Genomic DNA, 23,528 nt, shown 5'->3' with positions numbered 1-23,528 from the left:
TCAACATTATACTTTCATGTAAAAAAAATAATGGGTGTTCTAAAACAAAACAGGCTGCGATACAACACTAAGGCCCTGAAATGTCCTTATGAAGTAATATAAAAGATAGCTCTTACTCAAATGTTATATAACCATGTCGATACAATAGCTGTTATTATACCATAGCTAATAAAATATCAATAGTGTAAGAGTATAATACTCACCAATGCTGAAAATACCATTTTATTCTTTAAAAAAATTTAAGCTTCTTATATTTACTTATCAAAACACAAGACCTGGAAAGGCGACAACAGTCATTGTGCAACAAAAAATGCACATAATTTAATATTGCATTTTCTTATCTAGCCTGCCCTATTATGTGCTTTGTGCTCATAAAAAGGGTAAGAAACATTTTACCAGTTTTCTTCTAAGACAATAAATCTATTTCTCCCACGCCTACTTATTCTTTCCTGTGCCAAGTTTCAGTTTCACCACTGCATTTCCAACACTTATTATAGAGCGACGTTTCTAATAAAAAGGACACATTTTAATGGTTTAATAACTGCAGAAAGGAAATATTAAGTACAATAAAACATTTTTAGATATTTACTAAACATGTCTTTGAGGAAACGCACTAAGAGCTCTTATCTTTTTAAAGCAATCTCAGTGAAAAGAATGAATTATATGTCAAATACAGTTAGTAAAAATTTACAGGGAATACCATACAAAGTGATAGGAGAGCCTGTTTTCTCAGGAAGTCTATAATTCTCTCACTACTGGGGTATTTTAACTTGTGGGCCTCAAATGAGTTATAAGTTTGCTTGAGATATTTATCTCCCAAGGTCTTGGGGCAGCTGAGCAAAGCTTGGAATGGCAAGAACTTCCCGGCTATTACCACTTGGCAATGAGCAATCGCTTTTGTATATCATAGTGTGCTACCCAAATATTTTTTATGTGTGTCAAGATTGGGAAGGCTATATAATACATATAAAGGCTTTATATACATGCACACATTCATACATATATACACACACATGCATACTAATACACATAGGCAATACTTACTTTGCATACAGTATGGGATGATAAAAATAACCATAGCCAAAACTATGTAAGCATTTTAATAATCAATGGGAAAAATTATGCTGTTCCATTACCTTTAACATTTTTATCAGAACATTATAAATCCCCCAACAATTAGAAGTGTATAGAGAAATGATAAAATAGTAAAAAGTTATCTTTTTTAGTATACTGTAATTTAAAAAACTAAAAACACTGAGAATTTACTGGTATTATTTCACTATACAAAACTTATCAAGAGCATAGGAGTCTCTATTATAGCTCAATGGGTTAAGGATCCAACATTGCCGCAAGCTGCGGTGTAAGTAAACAGGTGTGCCTTGGATCTAGTGTTACCATGGCTGTAGCACAGTCCACAGCTGTAGCTCCCATTTGAACCCTAGTCTGTAAACTTCTGTGTGTCACAGGTGCAGCTATAAAAATAAAAACTTATCAAGAGCAATTTGAACAGTGCTTGTCGCTTTTTCCTGGCACAACTTGAGAGGTAGCAAGCATCTTTTCTATACCTGATGAACTGTCACTTCTTGGATCTGTTTCCAACATTATATCCTTTGTGCTTTTAATGTCATGAAATATCTCAGAGTTCCTTTAATATAAAATACTATGCCAGTGTCAGTTCTTCATCCTCTGTGCCACAAGCACTTTCCTCATTTATGTCAGTAAGTTCGCCTTCACTAAGTTTCTCTTGTGGCATATCTAGTCTTCTGAACTGAAGCAGTGTCAACATTTCTACTGCCAGCTGTTTCTTCTGTAATTCCATTTATGTTCAATTTGAATATTATTTCCAGCATCATCATCTTTTGTTTCTTTGCTGTGTTTTAATCTTTGTTGGCCAATTCCCTTTTCTGATCATCCACTTTCAGAAAATGTCACGAGTCACTGGGAGACAAGGAGAGAACACAACTACATATTTTACTCTCTATGCTTGAACTCACCAACATGTGCACAGTGACCAACCACTGATGACTTTGAAAGAAGTGACACGACCATGGTCACTGGTCATGATGTGCATCTGTTATTTATGTAGCGATCTGTGGACTGCAAAGTCAGTAGTGAAGTTTGCGCTTTACGCAATTACTTGGTTAATATTCTTCCTAAGTAAAATTTATGTATATCAGAATTGTGCCAAGAACTGCCTGTATGTCAACTATACAGAACTGAAATGTATTAGAGGACTGGAAAGTAGATAGAGAAGTTGTGATAAGACGACTTTGGGAATATTCTTTAAGGAGTACATTTTAATGTTTTTATGGTACGAAAGGATAAAAAGAATATTGCAATCTAGGGGAAGAGAATATATTCACAGCAAAGCTAACAAACAACCAACAAAAATCAATATGTTTATTTTACCTGAAAAAGAGACAACGAGCTACAGAAAAGGTACTCAAGGTGTGGTCCCTGTACTAGCAATATTAGCACCAGCTGGAAATGCCAAGTGTTAGGTCCCAATCCAGACCTACTGAATTAGACATTCTAGAGTTAGGACCAATGATCTTCACTTTTTTTTTTTTTTGTCTTTTTAGGGCCATACCCTGTGGAATATGGAGGTTCCCAGGCTAGGGGTCAAATTGGAGCTACAGCTGCTGGCCTATGTCACAGCCACTGTGACACGGAATCCTAGCCTTGTCTGCAAGCTACACCACAGCTCACGGCAACACAGGATGCTTAACCCACTGAGCGAGGCCAGGGAACGAACCCGCATCCTCATGGATACTAGTTGGCTTCTTAACCTGTTGAGCCACAACAAGAACTCCCAACGATCTTCACTTTAACAAGCCCTGTTAATGATTCTGCTGCACAATCAAGTTTGAGTATTGCTGAATTGGAGTCCTGGGAACCAATATGCTCTTCAAGTAAATAAACAATGTCTTATATCATCTGTGTGTCATAAGATACCCTCTATCTGAACGTCTCAATTACATGTATAACCTCTACCCTATTATCTAAAAAAGATCTATTGTACTGGTTCCCAACTTTGATTTCTGAAAAGAAAATGGTTTTAAATTTCTTTGAAATAATTGAGATCAGGAGTTCCCATTACGGCTCAGCCTGTTAAGAACCACACAGTGTCCGTGAGGATGTGGGTTGGCTCTCTGTCCCACTCAGTGAGTTAAGCACCCAGCATTGCTGCAGGCTATGGGGTTGGTTGCAGATGCAGCTGAGATCTGGTGTTGCTGTGGTGTAGGCCAGCAGCTGCAGTTCCAATTTGACCCCTAGCTTGGAAACTTCCATATGCTGCAGGTACGGCCCTAAAAAGGAAAAAAATAAAATTGAGATCATAGGGATGGGCAGGGAAAACTGACAATGAAATGCTTAAGTTATATGGAGTTTGAGAAGCCAGCAATAATAAAATTCAGGCCATAGCTGAGAAAGGACTATGGTGCATGACTGCATGGGAAAAAGAATAAAAACAAGTAGAAATCTTCTGGTTAAGATTTTAAGGCCCAAATTTTCTAAGACACAATAAATCACCCTTCTTAAGTCACACTAATTGACACTGTTACACACACAGCACTTCACGTTTGTTACGTCTCACCGCCCCTCACCCTCATTCCTCCCTGGCCCTCTTTAGGTTTATGGCAAAGTTATAAACACCTAAAAGTTGTGACTAAATTCTACTCCTGCCACTGACAAACTCTGTATCTATAAGTAAGTTAACTTAATCATTCTGAGTTTGATTTTTCTATTTTATTTATTTATTTACTTAATTTATTATTATTTTTGGTTTTTAGGGCTGCACCTGTGGCATACCCCAGGCTAGGGGTCTAATCGGGGCTATAGCCACCGGCCACAGCCACATCCCCAGCAACGCAGGATCTGAGCTGTGTCTTCAACCTACACCACACCTCATGGCAACACCGGATCCTTAACCCACTGAGTGAGGCCAGGATTGAACCTACAACCTCATGGTTCTTAGTCAGATTCGTTTCCACTGTGCCACGATAGGAACTCAATTTTTCTATTTCATTTAGAGCAGTTGTCAACATACATTAAAAACTATTAAGTAACAGCCATTCGAACAGATAGAAAATTTTTTGGAAAGAATAAAATAAAAGAATAAAATATACGATTAACTATGCTTTGTTGTTTTTGAAAAATCTTGGCTTAATTCTGTGTGACACAACTTTTTAAAGATGCATTCAAAGTTTAACTCATTTTGCTATAGGTTTTAATGGTAGCCATAGCTAAAAAGATACCCACAATGATACATAGATCCAAAAGGAATGAGTGCCTCATTGCTGGGGCTTACTAAGCATGACACTGTTCCCACCCCCCCTCGGATTTTTTTTTGCCACACCCATGGCATGTGGAAGTTCCCTGGCCAGGTTGAATCTGTGCCACAGCAATGACAATGCTGGATCCTTAACCTGGTACCCCACAAGAGAACTCCAATACTCCTTGTTTTTAACACCACACACCAATTACACAAAAGATTTTTGCTGAAATTTTACTAGTGAATGCCCACCTTCCCTGATGTTAATCAGTTTTTCATATAAGCTTAAGATATATGAAGGGCTGCATTCGTATCTTAGAGGCTCTTTGGGAGATTCTAAAAGAGAATATTTTCTAATCTGATCCCAAGCCTTTAAAGTACACAGATAGATGAGGAGTTTTTTGTTGTATTAAATAAGCAACATCTTTCATTTTTGGCAAAAAAGTCATATTTGATATCCCCAGAGATGCTATATGGCACAACGCTGGGGATGGCCATTCATGTGGAATGGACTGAGCACAATGTTTTCCTGGCCATGTGCAATGTGCAGACAATGAGAATGCTTCCCATTTTACATGTAACTCTATGACAACATTCAAGAGAGAAGCCCACCTGTCAATTGACATATTTATAAGTTTCCTGCTGGCTCAACAGGTTAAGGATTGGGCATTGTTACTGATGTGGCTCTAGTTACAGCTATGGTATGATCCCTGGCCTGGGAACTTCTGCATGCTGTGGGTGTGGCAAAAAAAACCCTTAATAAATCCATGTACTTAATATGAGTATTGTTTAATTTTTAATTTTTTAGAGAATGAATAAGTAAGAGTTGTAATATTTCCTTCCTGCATCCCAATGGTTTGTCTTACATACATCTAGGGACAATAAAAAGAACGAAATATATAAATTCAATGGTTTATTTTCTACCATTTCCCTTCTCCTTGACTTTTTTTTTTTTTTTTTTGTCTTTTTGCCATTTCTAGGGCCGCTCCCACGGCATATGGAGGTTTCCAGGCTAGGGGTCGAATCGGAGCTGTAGCCTCCGGCCTACGCCAGAACCACAGCAATGTGGGATCCGAGCCGCCTCTGCAACCTACACCACAGCAACGCCAGATCCTTAACCCACTGAGCAAGGGCAGGGACCGAACCCGCAACCTCATGGTTCCTAGTTGGGTTCGTTAACCACTGCGCCACAACGGGAACTCCCTCCTTGACTCTTACTATTCCTTCAACAAATTATCCAAGCCAGAGTTCCCCTTGTGGCTCAGTGGGTTAAGACTCTGACATAGTCTCTGTGAGGATGCAGGTTTGACCCTGGCCTCACACAGTGGGTTAAGGATCTGGTGTTCCCACAAGCTGTGGTGTAGGTTGCAAATGTGGTTCAGATCCAGTGTTGCTGTGGCGCAGGCCGGCAGCTGCAGCTCCAACTGGGACCCCTAACCTGCGAGCTTATATATGCTGCAGGTGCAGCCCCCTCCCCCCAAAATAAAACAAATTCCAAGCCAACTTCGCCATTCTAGAAATACTTACTGAATATCTCTGTGTGCCAGATATATTCTCTGTGCCTAGGATATAACAATAAACAAAAGAGAAAAAGGCAATAAATAGCAGGAGTAATTAAATTACCTAATTTGTTAGTGGCAACCAGACAAATGGATTGAAAATATATTTGGAACCAATAACCAGAGGAAGAAAGAAACACAGAGATGTGAGCCTGGCACTTAGGGCTGCTTCTCTCTTAGGAATGTCTGTAAATCTGGAAAAAAACAACTGAGAGGCTCAGAAATGAAACAGAGCTTTCAAGAGTTTCTCAGGATTAGAGGAATAAAAATTGTAGATCAGGGTCTATGAATTAGATAAGCACTTAAGTTCTGAGTTAGGCTCCTGGTTTGGTGATTCTGTAAAAAGAATTCATAGCTTCAGCACACAACTGTAGTCATGGAAAAGATTTATTATAGCAAAGAATACAAGCAAAAGGAGGACTAGCAAAAGGAAAAGAATGTGGAGTGAAGCTCAGAGGAAATGAGGTGCAATTTTCAAAAGTCCTCTCCTGGAGTTCCCGTTGTGGTGCAGAGGAAACGAACCCAACTAGGAACCATGAGGTTGGGGGTTCGATGCCTGGCCTTTCTCAGTGGGTTAAGGATCCAGCGTTGCTGTGAGCTGTGGTGTAGGTCGCAGACGAGGCTCGGATCTGGTGTTGCTGTGGCCCTGGCACAACAGCTGGCAGCAAGAGCTCTGATTAGACCCCCAGCCTGGGAACCTTCATATGCCACTACTGGGGCCCTAAAAGGACAAAAGACCAAAAAAAAAAAAAGTCCTCTCCTGAGTTTCTATCACAAACAATGAAAAAGTTCTGGAAACGGACAGTGATGATGGCTGCACACCGTGAATGTACTTAATACCACAAAGTTGTGTTGTACACTAAAATGGTTAAAATGTACATTTTATGTTATGTATATTTTATCACAATTAAAAAAGTCCCTTCCCACTGGAGTCACACAGATGCATTTAATCTTTCCAGTAACATTTCTTTTTCATACCAGAGCAACTTAGAGACTCAGCACTCAAGTTTGTTACTGGGGACTTATGATGAAGGCACCTTCTACCTAACACATATTAAAATTCCAGGCTCTCAGAAGGAAAGCAAATGTTCAGAATAAGCCATATTCTTTGTACAGTGTAGGCACAATGAGCCATCCTTATCAGCTAGAGGAAGTCTTATTATTAGTGTACAAAACAGTCTACTAGCCAGGTTGTCAGATACCAGCTTGGGGCCAGCTTTGCAGACAGACTTTTCCAAAGACTGACAATGTCAGAACCTGAACAGCAGCATGCTAGCAATACGTGGAAAACAGACTGGCCTTTGCAGAGCCCAAAGGTTAAGCTTCAAATCACTTATATCTCTTAGTGAATGAGAATTACTAGTGTAGTCAAAAGTAATTCTGTCTAGAGGAAGATAACATTTTAGTTCTCACATTATCTCTATAATTTTACACATACAATATTTGGCCCTTGATAAAGAATATTCTGGCATACAAGGAAAAAACATAGAATAAAAAGAGAGAGAGAGAGAAACAACATACTATAAAATGAATTGTGTCCCTGTAAAAAGACATGATGAACCCCTACTACCTCAGAAAGTGACTTTCCTTGGAACTAGAACTGTTGTAGATATAATCAGTTATGATGAGGTCATAGTGGAGGAGGGTGAGTACTTAATTCAATATGAATGGTGTCCTTATAGGAAGACTACAGGGACACACAGGAAAAAGACCCCACATGATGACAGAGGCAGAGATGAAAATGATGCATCTATAAGCCAAGGATGCCAAGGATTGCTGGCTAACACCAGAAGGTAAAAGAGGCAAGAAAGGATTCTTTTACAGGTTTTGGAAGAAGCATGGCCTTGTGACACCTTCGTTTTGGAATTCCAGACTCCAGAACTGTGAAAGAATAGTTCTGTTGTTTTAAGTTACTCAGCTTGTCACTTTGTTATGGCAGCTCTAGGAAACTAATATACAAAAAACAATGGAAAAGACCCACAAAGAATCTTTTTTTTTTGGTCTTTTTTTTTGTTGTTGTTGTTGCTATTTCTTGGGCCGCTCCTGCGGCATATGGAGGTTCCCAGGCTAGGGGTTGAATTGGAGCTGTAGCCACCGGCCTACGCCAGAGCCACAGCAACGCGGGATCCGAGCCGCGTCTGCAACCTACACCACAGCTCACGGCAACGCCGGATCATTAACCCACTGAGCAAGGGCAGGGACCGAACCCGCAACCTCATGGTTCCTAGTCGGATTCGTTAACCACTGCGCCACGATGGGAACTCCCCCACAAAGAATCTTCAAAACAGAAGTATTAGATATACACTTTACAATAACTTTGCCTAATATGCTTAAGACAAGATCAAGAATTTCTACAGAAAACTATAATGTATATATAAAAAAGAAACAAATGGAAAATCTACAACCAAAAAATACAGTAACTGAAATTAAGGACTCAGGTGATGGCTGAAGTAGTTTATTAGGGTCAGCTGAAGAGGAAATTAGTAAACTAGAAGAAAATGTTGAGAATCACGCATGATGAGTCAAAAAGAAGGTTAATATAGAAGAGAAGGTAAGGGACATTAAGATAAGATGTAACATAACACAACTGAAATCTCAGAAGAGAAAGAGAGTGAATGGGGAAGAAGGAATCTTTGGTGAGATAAAGACTGAGAATTATTCCAAACTGTTTAAAGGTCATCAAATCACATATTAAGGGGCAATATGCTGCAATATATATATGCACACACATACAAATATACATACACCTATATATGGAATATTTACAAAAAAAAAACTAACCTAGGCACATTGTAGGAAAACTGTTGAAGGGGAGAGATAAAATTGAAAGTCTGCCAAAGAAAAGACACATGTTACTTGCAAAGGAGCAAAAATTAGATTAACAGCTGACTTTTCAACAGAAACAAAAAAGCTAGCAAACAATGAAATATTTATCCTCCAAAACCAAAGGCGAAATAAAAACAAATTCAGGGAGTTCCAAATGTATCTCAGAGGAAACAAATCTGACTAGTATCCATGAGGATGCACGTTTGACCCTGGCATCGTTCGGTGGGTTAAGGATTCAGCACTGCTATGTGCTGTGGTGTAGGTTGCAGACACAGCTCGGATCCCATGTTGCTGTGGCTGTGGTGTAGGCCAATGGCTACAGCTTCAATTCGACCCCTAGCCTGGGAAGCTCCATATGCTGCAAGTGTGGCCCTAAAAAGACCAAAACAAAAACAAAACAAATTCAGATGAATAAACTGAGACACTAGCAGGTCTGTAACAAAAATAATACCAAAGATGGGAATGTAAATTGGTACAACCACTGTGGAAAACAGTATGGAGCTACCTCAGAAAACTATAGAACTACCCTATGACCCAGCAATCCCACTCTTGGGCATACATCTGGACAAAACTTTCATTGAAAAAGATACATGCACCTGTATGTTCATTGCAGCATTATTCACAATAGCCAAGATATGGAAACAACCCCGATGTCCATTGACAGATGAATGGATTAAGAAGATGTGGTACATAAACACAACGGAATACTACTCAGCCATAAAAAAGAACAAAATGCCATTTGAAGCAACATGGATGGAACTAGAGACTCTCACACTAAGTAAGTCAGAAAGAGAAAAACAAATATCATACCATATTCCTTTTATCTAGAATCTAATATACAGCACAAATAAACCTTTCCACAGAAAAGAAACTCATGAACTTGGAGAACAGATTTGTGGTTGCCAAGGGGGAGGGGGAGGGAGTGGGATGGACTGGGAGTCTGGGATTAATAGCAAGAATGGTATCCTATAGCCTTTTTAAAAAACAAATGTCACTTGTCAGCTTAAAAAAGCACCCTGTACTTAACGATACTGTGTTAAAATCAAATAATGTTTATTCAAACTCATTTGCAAACTATTGCATTTGGAGTGGAAGCAACGAACTCCTGCTGTATAGCACAGGGAACTATATCTAGTCACTTATGATGTAACACGATAGAGGATAATGGGAGAAAAAGAATGTATATATATGTGTGACTGGGTCATTTTGCTGTACATTAGAAATTGACAGAACACTGTAATCCACCTATAATGGAAAAAATAAAAATAATTAAAAAAGAAAAAAGTAAAAATAATAAAACTAAATGTTTTATTACAGAAATAAAATATGTTAACTATGAAAAAAATAATACTAAAGAGTATCCTTTATATAGAGAAAAATTATACTACAGTGGACCCTTAAACAATGAGGATTTGAACGGTGCCAGGTCCGCTTGCACACATAGGTTTTTTCAATAAATACAGTACTACACAATTTGTAGTTGGCTGAATCTACAGATACAGAAGTCCAACTATGAGACATAAGCATCCTCAGACCAATCCCCTGAAGATACCGAGGGATGACTATACATGGATTTTTGATGGTGAAGAAGGTTGACACCCCTAATCCCTTCATTGCTCAAGGGTCAACTGTAGTTAGAATCTTTGAGATGCAAGAAGAGAAGCATTAAAAAGGGTAAATATATGGTCAAGTGTAAATGAATATTCAACGTATACACCGATAATAATGTATATAAAAATAAAATACCATTGTTTGAGAAGAGGCCAAAGTACTAATTAATGGTGTTAAGTCAGAAACGAATGTTATAATCACTGCAGCAGCAGTGTCTGATTAAACTTTTCTTTGATGATAAAAATATATGCACTGTATAATATGTGTATTTATGCATAACCAGATTTGGCTACTGAGCATTTGATATATGGGTGGTATGACTAAGAAAGTGAATTTTAAATTTGATTTTAATACATTTAAATTTAAATAGTCACCTGTGACTAGTAGCTATTGTTAGGGCAGCTCTGTGATAGCCATTAAAAGAAAGGTACAGGAGTATATAATTATGTTAACATATAACTATCCTATTAATAAAGGAAAAAGATGAAATTAAAAGACTACTCAATTCACAAGAAGGCACCAAAACAAAGTCCTTGAACAGACAAGTCGAATAGAAAAATATAAAAAATTGGTAGACATAAACCCAAATTATTAGTAATGTATAATAATTACGAGTTACTACAGACATTAAAAAATCTTAAGAGGATATTATGAATATCTTTATGCAAATTTTGAAAAATAAGCAAAACAAATTTATTTTAAAAAATACATGCATACACACCACAAGTTATTAAAATTGATACAAGAAACTAAACACATGAATGTTTCTGAAAGTAATTTAAAAACTAAATTGTAAATATTATTTTTGGCTGCACCCATGGCATATGGAAATTCCCAGGCCAGGGACTGAACCTGACCTGAGCCACAGCAGTGACAATGCCAGATTCTTAAGCTGCTGAGCTACCAGAGAATTCCTTAAATTGATAATTAGAATCTTCTCAAAAAGAAAACTCTAGGCTCACATGCTTCACAGGTGAACTTTACCAAATGTTTAAGTAAGAAATAACACCAACTTTATACAAATTCTACCAGATAACAGAAGAAGAGGAAATAGATCCCAACTCATTTTATGACATAAACTTAACCTTAATACCAATACCCCACAAGGAAAATTACAAACCAGTCTTACTCATAAATTCAGATGGCAGAATAAATATTAGCAAACTAAATCTATCAATATATAAAAAGAGTAAGCTGGATTTATGATAGGAACATGAGGCTGGACAAATGTTTTAAAATTAATATAATTCATCACATTAGTAGAATAAAAGAGAAAAGTTATACCATATGAGTAAATGCAAAGAAAATACATGATGAAGTATTTTTTACCCAACCATGATTAAAATTCTTAAACTAGGCATAGAAAAGAACTAATTTCTTCTAATAAAAGGTATCTATAAAAACCTATACAAAATACTAAACACAATGGTGAAATGTTGAAAACCCTCCTGTTTAAGATTAGACATAAGGCAAGGATGCCCATTATTAACTTCCTATTTGAACTCCAGGCAAAGAAAGCAAGGGGAAAAAAAAAGTACAATGACTGGAAAGAAGAAATAAAAGGGTCATTATTTGCAGAGAACATAAATGTTTAATTAATTATATTACATATAATAATAATTATACTTAAAATTTATAAATTATTAGAATAAACAAGTCTAGCAAAATTACTCATATATAGAATATCAAAAATCCATACACCAATAAACCCTGTATTATCAGTAACCATAAGAAAATAAAATTTCAGAAATACCATTTCTAATAACAAAAAATATCAACTATTAACAAATACATTTAACAAATGACATGCAAGAACTCTACAGAAAATCATAAAAATATTAAGAGAAATTAAAGGTATAAGCAAACAGAAGAATATATAAGGTTAACAAACTGAAAGACCTGTTACTGTAAAGCTGTCAATTTGCTCCACACTGATTGAGTCAACACACTTTCTAACAAAAATCCCAATCTCCTAGCTGCTGTTAGCAAAAATTGCCAAGTTGATTCCAAAATATGTCAATGCAAAGGGCCAAGAATAGCAAAGAAATTCTTAAAGAATAGCAAGTTGACAAGATTTACTTATTACCAAACAGTAAAACATTTAAGTTGTATTTTTTTATAAGTAAAACATTTTTTAAAATTAATTAGTAAAACAGTGTTAATTGTCTAGCTAGAGCAATTACTCTAACTAGAGTAATTAAAGCAGGTATTGCCTCAAGGACAGAGAAACAGAGAGTCCAGATTAAAAACTCACATTATTCTCATTAGATTCACATATGATTTATAACACTGGTGAGGAACAGAGAAAGGACCATCCCTTCAATAAATGGAGCTGAAAACTGAAAAAAAAAAATCTTGATATACCATGCAAAAATAATACCACATAAAGTGGTATCTAGAAATTAAATATTTTTCTTTAAAAAAGCTTCAAGAAGATCTTGCTGTAGAGAAGATTTATTAAATAGGGCAAAGAAAGCACTAATTATAAAGGAAATAGCTAAATCTTGGTCTATATGAAGTTCAAAAGACACCATCAAGAAACTAAAAAAGCACACCTCAGAGTAGAAGAAAAATAATTGTAACATTTAAAAGAAGAGAGAACTACCAAACAAACACTTGACAATAGAAAAAGAAGTTTGCGGAGTTCCCGCTGTGGTGCAGTGGATTAAGAATCTGACTGCAGCAGCTTGGGTCGCTGTGGAGGTGAGGGTTCAACTCCCAGCCCTGCTCAGTGGGTTAAGGTTCCAGCCTTACGTGGGATTCAATCCCTGGCCCAGCAGCTTCCATAAGCCATGGGCATGGGGGTGGGGGGAAATGTCCATGGTTGTATTAACATAAAAACAACCTAAATAAGCTCCCAAAGTTGAATGGAGAAATAAATTATGGCATATTCTTACAAAAGAATACATCAAAAACAATAAAAATAAAGTACTATTATACACAACATGGATAAATTTCAAAAACTATGTTAAGTAAGAGACATTATAAACAAAGAAGTTTACGATTCCATTGTGTAGAGCTGGCAGAAACAAAACAGTTACCTAAGAAGCCAGAATAGTGGTTACCACTGGAGAAGAGGAAGAAGTCTATGATGGGGAAGGGTCACAATGTGGGGTCACCTGGGGACACTGTTAGTTTTCAACTTCTCAATCTGGGTGCTAGTTACTGCTAGTTACTGGGTGCTGGCTTTGCTATAATTCCTTTAGCTGTAAATGTATTTTCTACTTTTCTGAACGTATATTATAGTTAAAAAGTTGAAAATGGAAAAGAAAAACATATCACCAAATCAAAGGTGTATTATATAACTGACAGTGTCTTAGGACAGGAGTACTATGTAGACATTTTTTTAAATTATGTTTTGAAGTTCTCTTGTGACACAGTGGGGTTAAGGATCCAGGGTTTTCACTGCAGGGGCTTCAGTTGCTGCTATAGAGTGGGTTCCATCCCTGGTGTGGGAACCTCCACTTGCCATGGACAAGTCCCAAAAAAAAAATTATGTATACATATAGAGAAGTTTTCAGGGTTTTTTTTTTGTCTTTTTGCCTTTCCTAGGGCCGCTCCAGCGGCATATGGAGGTTCCCAGGCTATGGTCTAATCGGAGCTCTAGCTGCCAGCCTACGCCAGAGCCACAGCAACAAGGGATCCGAGCCGCGTCTGTGACCTACACCACAGCTCACGGCAACGCTGGATCCTTAACCCACTGAGCAAGGGCAGGGATCGAACCCGAAACCTCGTGGTTCCTAGTCTGATTCGTTTCCCACTGTGCCACGATGGGAACTCCGTTTTCAGGTTTTTTATTTTAGTCTGCTTTTAATTTTTGGTTAAGAAATCCTTTCTTACTCTAGTATCATAAAGATGATTTTCCATATTTTCATCTAAACTTTAGGTTGACAGCTAATTTTTCCTCAGTATAAAAATATGCAAAGTCAATATACTTCATTGTCTTTTTTTAAACATGTGACTATACCCACAGCATATGGAAGCTCCTGGGCCAGGGACTGAACCAGAGCCACTACAGAGATAATGCCAAGTAGTTATTCCACAGGGGAAGTCCGTATACTTCTTTGTCTTATATCTGCTTTCATCAGGAGAAGTCTACTTTTTGGACATTATATTATGTAATCATTGCAATAAAAAGGACTTGTGTATATATTCCCAGAGGTAGACTGAACAAAATATCAAGATGTCCATTATATAGACAAAAGAGCTGAGGCCTAGCAAGCTGAAATGATTTTACCCAAGGTAAAAGAACTATCAAGTATGAAGTACTCATACACATATCTTCTGACTCCCACATTCAGCATCATTTTCACATTCTATTATATTGGGAAAAGCATAAGCTGTGGAATCAGAAAAGATATGGATATAAATTCTGGGTTTCCCACAAATTATACAATCTTGAGCAATAAACTCTCTAAAGCCTCAGTTTCCTCTTGAGATAAATCCTTTTTTTTGGCTGTATCCATGGCACACAGAAGTTCCTGGGCCAGGGATTGAACCCGTGACACAGCAGTAACCATGCCAGATCCTTAACCTGCTGCACCACAAGGGAAACTCCTAAACATTTTAATAGTGAGGATTAGTAATCAGGCAATATAGTCTTTGGCCCATAGCACATACTTCATAAATAAGGGTTAGAAATATTGCTGTAGGGAGTTCCCGTCGTGGAGCAGTGAAAACAAATCTGACTAGGATCCATGAGGAGGCAGGTTTGATCCCTGGCCTCACTCAGTGAGTTAAGGATCTGCCGATGTTGTGAGCTGTGGTGCAGGTTGCAGACATCACTTGGATCCCAAGTTGCTGTGGTTGTGGTGTAGGCCAGTGGCTACAGCTCCAATTCTACCCCTAGCCTGGAAACCACCATATGCCGTGGGTGTGGCCCTAAAAAAAAGTAAAAAAAAAAAAAGAAATATTGCTGTATTAGCTTATATATTCACAAATATATACATACAATTATGTATATACACAGATAAATATTTATTAGTTCCTAAGGATAATTTTGGAACATTTCACATTATATAAAATATAATTTGGTTTGAAATTGGTAGGTACACAAGGAACCAAAAGGAGAGAAAAACAAAACAAAACAAAACACCTAGCAATATCCTAAGAGTTGTATCCTGGGATCTGATGTTGCTATGGCTGTGGAGTAGGCTGGCAGCTACAGCTCCAATTCAGCCCCTAGCCTGGGAACCTCCATATGCCTCGGGGTGGCCCTAAAAAGGCAAAAAATAAATATAAAAAAATAGGAGTTCCCGTTACGTGCAGCAGAAACGAATCTGACTAGGAACGATGAGGTTGCGGGTTCCACCCCTGGCTTCACTCAGTGGGCTGACAATCTGGTGTTGCTGCAGCTGTGGTGTAGGCTGGCAGCTGTAGCTCCGATTAGACCCCTAGCCTGGGAACCTTCATGTGCCGCGTAAGTGGCCCTAAAAAGCAAAAAACAAACAAACAACAAAAAAAAACAACTATGAATTATTTCCGAAATTTTTCATTTAACATTTTTGGATCAACTATACCCCTGGCCTGGGAACCTCCATATGCCGCAGGTGTGACCCTAAAAAAAGGAAAAAAATATATATACACACACTATTTAACCAAATTATGAAAAAAATTTTCAGGTGAGTAACCATTTCTTGACTGAGCAAGAAAAACACATTTTTAACACTTATTACACACCAGGAATTATGCTCAACACTATAATACACTTTCATCAGACTCTCTTTTTTTTTAAATTCTGTGGTTATACTCGCAGCATATGGAGTTCCCAAGCCAGGGAATGAATGTGAGACACAGCTGCCATCTATACCACAAATGCAGGAATGCCAGATCGTTTAACCCACTGTAGCAGGCCAGGGATTGAAGCCATGCCTCTGCAGTGACCCAAGCCACTGCAGTCAGATTTTTTTTTTGTCTTTTTGCCATTTCTTGGGCTGCTCCCACGGCATATGGAGGCTCCCAGGCTAGGGGTCTAATCAGAGCTGCAGCCACCGGCCTATGCCAGAGCCATAGCAACTTGGGATCCAAGCTGCGTCTGCAAGCCACACCACAGCTCCCAGCAACGCCGGATCCTCAACCCACTGAGCAAGGCCAGGGATTGAAGCTGCAACCTCATGGTTCCTAGTTGGCTTCGTTAACCACTGAGCCACGATAGGAGCTCCTAGAGTCGGATTCTTAATCCACTGTGCCATGGTGGGAACTCCCAAGCTGTCCTTAAGCCAATTATTGTCTAATGGGAAGATAGAATAAGCTTAAAAAAGAACAATAAAGTAGAAAGCAACAAGTTATAAAAGTGGAATGCGTGAGAGATCAAAAGAAAGGAAATGACATCATCGAGGGGCAGCTTGAAACAGCTGGCATGGATTGAGATGAACTGGATGAACTGAGAAGTATAGGATTAGGCATTCCAATGGAACAGAACAGTATCGATAATGATTAGCAAGTCATCTTTCAGGTAAGGTATGTTACCTGTACATGAACTCAGCCAGCACAACTTAAGTTCCTGCCTAACTATTCCCCCCACAAAACCACAAAACAAGAGTAAAAAAAACCATTTCATCAAGATAATATTTGAGATTTAAAAAACAATTATCATTATACTCTAAGAAAATTTCTGTATGTTTAAACCAATTAAATAGTACTTTTAAAAGAAGTTTCTTAGAAAACACATCTAGATTTTTAATTACACTGCTACATAAAATAAGCATTTTGAACATAAAACAATTACATTGACATTCATGTACAATTAACAAGGGAATAAGAAAACATCTGATAATCAGTACACCCACCTTGCCATTTAATTCTGGAGGACTGATGTTTTAATACAAAGAAATAGTAATACAATCAGAAAACTGAAAATTACAAGTACAAAATGAAAGTATTTATAAATGAATTGAATTGTATATATTTGCAAGGGAATTAAAAAGGAGAGCAAAGTCTTTTATATAACTTACCAACATAAAATGAGCAGTTAGAATGCAATAAACTCTCAGTCCATAAGCGACAAAGTTCACTTTCAGTCAGAGCTTCAACTCCATAACAAGCTTGATACTCCACTTTTGGTAGTACATAAACTGGAAATTGCTGCAATCCAAGGTTATACTTTTATAAAGCTCCATTAATTTACTATTAATAGCAAATACATTTTCCTATGTAATTTTGTCACTTTCAAAATGCTTTTAGGTAATCTTATTTCATCCTTTCATATACAATAGGATCCAGACAGAAAGATGGCTAGAATCCTTGGAAGATGCAGGCAAGTGGGGAATAAATAAGAGTCTGTGAACCAACAGCCTCTCCCACTTCCAGCCAAAATCTCCCCACAAATGCAAACATTTTATTTCTGTCAGAGAACAATACTAACAGAATCCCTGGAATAGAGCCTAGGATACGTAATTGCCCAAAGGTTCAAAGCTAGAAGCTAGGAAGCCATGGCTGGAATATATACTAAAAATTCTCAAGAAGGTAAAAAAGGTAAGACTTTTTTGCCCCTTTAAAGCATTAGTCACATTGTCTTGGACTCTGAGCAGCTTGCTTTCATTCTATGAATGTCTGAGCACTAATACCTACATTAACACCAATGAAGGTCGCCATCTTCATTAATACAGGGGCTTTATTCCAGACACCAAGTACTTGACAAATATCCACTTACAGTTTACTGGTCAGGACACTAATTAGATTAAGTAAAATGACTATACCCACTACTAGTCTAAAGGAGGATATATAGGGAAATACATGCTTGTAATAAATAACAACTATAACCCTAGTCATGTTCACTGTGCTCATGTTATCTAATTTCTGTCAAAGAAAATTCTACTCTTAACAGCAGTCTTTTCATTTCCAGCTGCAGAAGGAGCAACACATGATTTAAGGAACTTAAAGTGATACAGCTACTTAGTACTTTTGAAATTATACTAAGCTGTCACCATTTTTGTACTTGAGTATTTCATAAATATTTCATAAATGTTTCAGAATTACTGATTTTTCACAAAGTGGCAAATTAGTGGGCTTGGCACAATGGTAGTAGTAAGGACAATCCAAATTCAGTAAAATTTCTGTTAACAATAACTTTGGTTCACTATTACCCTTGAATGTTGTAAAACTCCTAAAGCAGTGCTTCTTAAATTTCAATGTGCATATGAATAACCTAGTGATTTTGTTAAAATGCAGAATATGAGGTGAAAATCAAGACTTTACATGTTTAAGGAGCTCTTGTTCCAGGGGCCCCTACAGTGGCTTAATTTAAAAAAAAAAATTATGATTAAGATAGTCTTACTACTAAAAGTATTTAATTATTTAATAATTTCTTAGCAACTGGTAATCTGCATTTATGGTTGCTAATAGTAGCAAATAGAAGCCAGAGATAAAGAAATGAAGGTCCAGAGGATTAAGACATTTGCTCAAGGACACATAGCCAGTTGATAGCAGAGTTGGAAAAAGAGTAATTGATAAAGAAGATCCCCTTTCGGATCCTGAATAGGTAACAGAATTAACTCAAGATTTTAAATTCAGAAATATTACTCTTTCTGCAGAAAGTACTCTGAGAGATTTTCTTAATACTGTTATATTTATAAAACTAAGTCCTGAATCTGGTATTAATTTCTATATGTATTCTACTGCCATCTCCAGGAAGCCTAGGGAAAGAAAAGTCTGAATATTTTATCTTGGTATCCAAAATTAAAGTGAAATTTTAAGTACAAAGTTTTCAAATTATAAAAATTAAATTTACTATCTCCTTTATCCCTTAATTGGTAGCTTCTATTTTCCCTAAGTGAATGCTTTTCTTGGTTCTCCTAGAATTTCTCACATAAACCTTCCAAACTTTTACACACATTTCTCAATGTTTCATAGCTAGTGTCCTGTCATTAATGCCAACAGGTACACTGTGTTCTTTCCTAATATTCAAGCACCTTCAGGATCCTTTTTTCTGGCCCTAGAATGTCAGCATAAACTTTAAAATAACTGGGTCTTAATTTTTCAATCACTTTAGAATATAACTCTTCGGAAATCTGGTTAACTGAGCCAGACAATACAGAGCACAACATTAAGTCATTCAAAGTAATTCAAAAGTACTTGATCTGGATTTCATATTATATGTAGAACTTGAAACCGAGCAGGGTCCTATGGGGCTCCTGGGCACAAATGCCTTTCTGTGTCCCTCATTTCTTGTTTTTAGGAAATGAGCCTCATTCAGCTTCCATGGCCTTCTCTGAATTCCAAGGGACAGGTTCCAATAGTTGCTGATCAGGGAAGGGAGGGAATGCAAAGACAGGAAGGAACAGTCAAGCAACAATACTATAGCCTTGGGGCAGGATCCTGGTTCCTCCTCAAGGGACATACACATGGTGTAGGCATCTTATACAACTAAGAGAAAACTTATGTACGTTATTCTTCTTTTAGATATGAATACTTTAAAACTGACCAGGTTGAAGCCCTTCCTTGTACTTCTCCCTCATTTCATGGCACCCTAAACACAAGCACCTGTCAGCTAAAGATTAGGCACTCTGAGCACAACTGCCTGTGTTTATTTGCATATGATTTCTCATTTTTATTTTATTTTTTTACTTTTTACGCCCACACCCAGAGGGGCATATGGAAGTTCCCAGGCTAGGGGTTGAATCGGAGCTGCAGTTGACAGCCTACATCACAGCCACAGCAACGCAGGCTGCAAGACATGTCTGCAACCTACACCACAGTTCATGGCAACATTGGATCCTTAACCCACTGAGCAAGGCCAGGGACTGAACCCACATCCTCATGGATACCTAGTCGGTATCATTACCGCTGGGCTGCAACGGGAACTCCCAGCACATGATGTTTTTCTGGAATTTTCCTAGTTTGTTCTGATCTCTGAACATACAGTTTCCTTTCATAAGTACTGCGATTCTCGGCAATAAACCAGAAGACCACCACCAGAACCACACCAAGATCACTTAACTCCAGCTTCAATGACTACAATTGCCCAAAAGAATGTATGTCTGCTCCAACCCTCATTCTTGTGTGAAACCCTGTTTTTCTCCTTTTAGACTGTAAAACTCCTGCAATTCCTCTCCAAAGGAGGGCATAGTCTTTACATCAACAGCCTGCTCTGGCCTCCTTTACCTGGCAAATCAGTAAAAGCTTTTTTTTTCCTCCTTCACCCAAAACTCTATCTCTGTGTTTCTGTTTGGCACCAGTGGACAGAGGCCAAGTTTTGACAACAAACTCAGTAAGTTCCACCTTCATCTTGTGATCCAAACTAGCCCTTTTCATTTCATTCCATCATTTGAGGCTGGCTGCTGTTTTTGATTCTCCTCTGTTGTGCAGCTCTTACTAAGCAGAGTTTTCATGAGGGAAAAGTGATACTGGAAACCGAAATCTCAACTGCAATATCATGGAGTTAAAAAACTGAAGGAAAAAAGGAAGAAATGAGGTTCTTGGACAGCAGAGGTTGATGAGACTTCTAAGTATTTTAAAGCTTGATCTAAACAAGCTGGTTTTTAAGTAGGAAAGTAAATGCAGATGCATTCTTACCTAAATAGAGTTTAAAGTCTACCACCTTAACATTTCTCAACTAGTGCCTCAATTTCTCTTCCTTAACAACACCCCCCTCTCCTCAGCCCTCAGTTTTTCTCATTTATTCAATACCTATTTATTGAGTTCTATGAGATAACACATTTAGGAGAAACAGAGATGAATAGGAAGTGATTTCAAAGGGAACACATTCTAAGGAATCTAAACCATGTATACTAAACTATTACATATAATGATGGGTACAATATGATTGCATTCACTGAAATTTTTAAAATTTTACTCTAGGTTTGACACAATCAGAAGTAGAGGGCTCAAGTTAGCTATTCTTTGGGGCTTGACTATTTTGATATATTTTGATGAAGAGTGAATTCTCTTCTATATGGTTCTGTCTTAATATGTACAAATTTCACTTTAGTCAAGGGAATGATAATGTCCCTAATAGTCTATCTCTTTCAAGAATTAAATCACTTGCATTCGTATACACTAACAATGAAAGATTAGGCTAAGTTAATAACGAAACAATCCGTTTACCACTGCATCGAAAAGAATAAAATACCTAGGAATAAATGTACCTAAGGAGGGAAAAGACCTGTACTCTGGAAACTGTAAGACTCTGTTAAAAGAAATCAAAGATGACACAAACAGATGGAAAGATACACCATGCTCTTGGGTTGGAAGAATGAAAATTGTCAAAATGATTATACTACCCAAGGCAATCTACAGATTTGATGCAATCCTTATCAAACTACCAAAGACATTCTTCAGAGAACTAGAACAAATAATTTTAAAATTTGTACAGAAACACAAAGACCCCAAAAAGCCAAAGCAACCTTAAAAAAAGAAAAATGGAACTGGAGGAATCCAGATCCCTGACTTCAAACTATGCTACAAAGCAAGAGTAATTAAAACAGCATAGTACTAGCACAAAACAGAACTATAGATCATTTGCAACAACATGGTTGGACCTAGAGATTATGTCAAACCTAGTAAAGATGATACAGAACTTATCTATAAAACAGAAACTCACAGATTTTGAAATCGAACCTATGGTTACCAAAAGGGAAACCACGGAAGAAGAGGGACAAATTAGGAGGATGGAATTAACATATACACACTACTGAATATAAAATAGATGACTAACAAGGACCTACTCTACAGCACAGGGAAATCTGCTCAATATTCTGTAATAACTTATGAACAGGAAAAAAGAATGGATATATATATGTGTGTAACTGATTCACTTTGTTGTACACCTGAAATAATACAAAATTGTAAAGTCAATTATACTCCACTAATATTTTTAAAAATTAAAGCAGTGTCCAAAATATCCCTAGGCTGTTTTTACTTAAGAGATCCCGGCCATCAATAATTTCTAAGCACTAAAAGCTAGCAAATCCATACAGTAGTATGGGCTCTAGAGTAGAAAGTTAAAGAAATGAGGTTAGCCCCCAAATCAATTAGATAGCAAGTAAAGATTAACAAAATAAAATCTTGAAAACACAATCCATAGCAATGACACTCTGTGTTCAAAATGTTCATGCTTTGGCCATTAAATTCATCACAGTTACGTAGAGTTGAGAGAAAAAATTAGCAAATAAAATCTTTTAATAGAGGGAATATTTGTATTTATCTAGAAGACTAACATCAGCCCTATAGTATTTTGTTTGTCATTCTTTAATGTTCTCATATAAAAAACACTCCCCCATACATTTATTTTATATTTTTTTTGTTTTTTTGCCATTTCTTGGACTGCTCCTGCGGCATATAGAGATTCCCAGGCTAGGGTCTAATCGGAGCTCTAGCTGCCAGCCTACACCAGAGCCACAGCAATGCAGGTCCGAGCCGCGTCTGCAACCTACACCACAGCTCTCGGCAACACCGGATCGTTAACCCACTGAGCAAGGGCAGGGATCGAACCTGCAACCTCATGGTTCCTAGTCGGATTTGTTAACCACTGTGCCATGACGGGAACTCCTCCCCCATACATTTAATTCAAAACTAGCTGGTTTCTAAAACTCCAAGTCTGAACCAGTGATAAAAAACCAACTTATGAGAAATAGAAATTTAAAACTTCTCTCACCATCTTCCTTCTAAAGACAAAAGTATCATCAAGCAAAAGATACACTAAGCCCATTGGATTCCGGTGGACAAAGTATACATCCTTGACCCTGATGGGTTAGCTTTAGAAGTTTTTCATGATAGACCCTCAAACCGCTGCTATTAACAGCTCAGAAAGGTTGATACTTGTTTTTCTTTTCTCTTTTATTTTTATTTATTTATTTATTTATTTTTTGTCTTTTTGCTATTTCTTTGGGCCGCTCCCACGGCACATGGAGGTTCCCAGGCTAGGGGTCGAATCGGAGCTGGAGCCACCGGCCTATGCCAGAGCCACAGCAACACGGGATCCGAGCCGCGTCTGCAACCTACACCACAGCTCAGGGCAACGCCGGATCGTTAACCCACTGAGCAAGGGCAGGGACCGAACCCGCAACCTCATGGTTCCTAGTCGGATTCGTTAACCACTGCGCCACGACGGGAACTCCTTCTTTTCTCTTTTAAGCTATACCTTAAAGGTCAGGCTGGAACATCACTGTTTTTGTTTAATCTGTTCCCTAGCTCAAAACACAATGACATTCTATTTTTTTTTTTTTTTGTCTCTTTGCCATTTCTTGCGCTGCTCCCGTGGCATATGGAGTTTCCCAGGCTAGGGGTCTAATCAGAGCTGTAGCCGCCGGCCTATGCCAGAG

General features: G+C 37.7%; 1 protein-coding gene across 5 annotated transcripts in view; it reads right to left on the bottom strand.

The window, feature by feature from the left end:
• ICE2 (interactor of little elongation complex ELL subunit 2) overlaps window positions 1-23,528 on the bottom strand; it is a 69,131-nt gene that overhangs the window by 13,473 nt on the left and 32,130 nt on the right. For 3 of the 5 annotated variants that reach the window (XM_047766208.1, XM_047766207.1, XM_047766209.1), the window contains one exon: window positions 17,223-17,352. In XM_047766208.1, the coding sequence (XP_047622164.1) occupies window positions 17,223-17,352 (130 nt within the window). Of the gene's footprint in view, window positions 1-1,139; window positions 1,939-5,800; window positions 5,836-17,222; window positions 17,353-23,528 lie in introns of those variants that run through there. The other 2 variants (XR_007133079.1, XM_047766210.1) reach the window with 2 other exon arrangements.

This window comes from Phacochoerus africanus, chromosome 2 (assembly GCF_016906955.1).
Source record: "Phacochoerus africanus isolate WHEZ1 chromosome 2, ROS_Pafr_v1, whole genome shotgun sequence".
NCBI classification, from domain to species: domain Eukaryota; kingdom Metazoa; phylum Chordata; class Mammalia; order Artiodactyla; family Suidae; genus Phacochoerus; species Phacochoerus africanus.
This window is presented reverse-complemented; position numbering and strand designations above follow the sequence as displayed.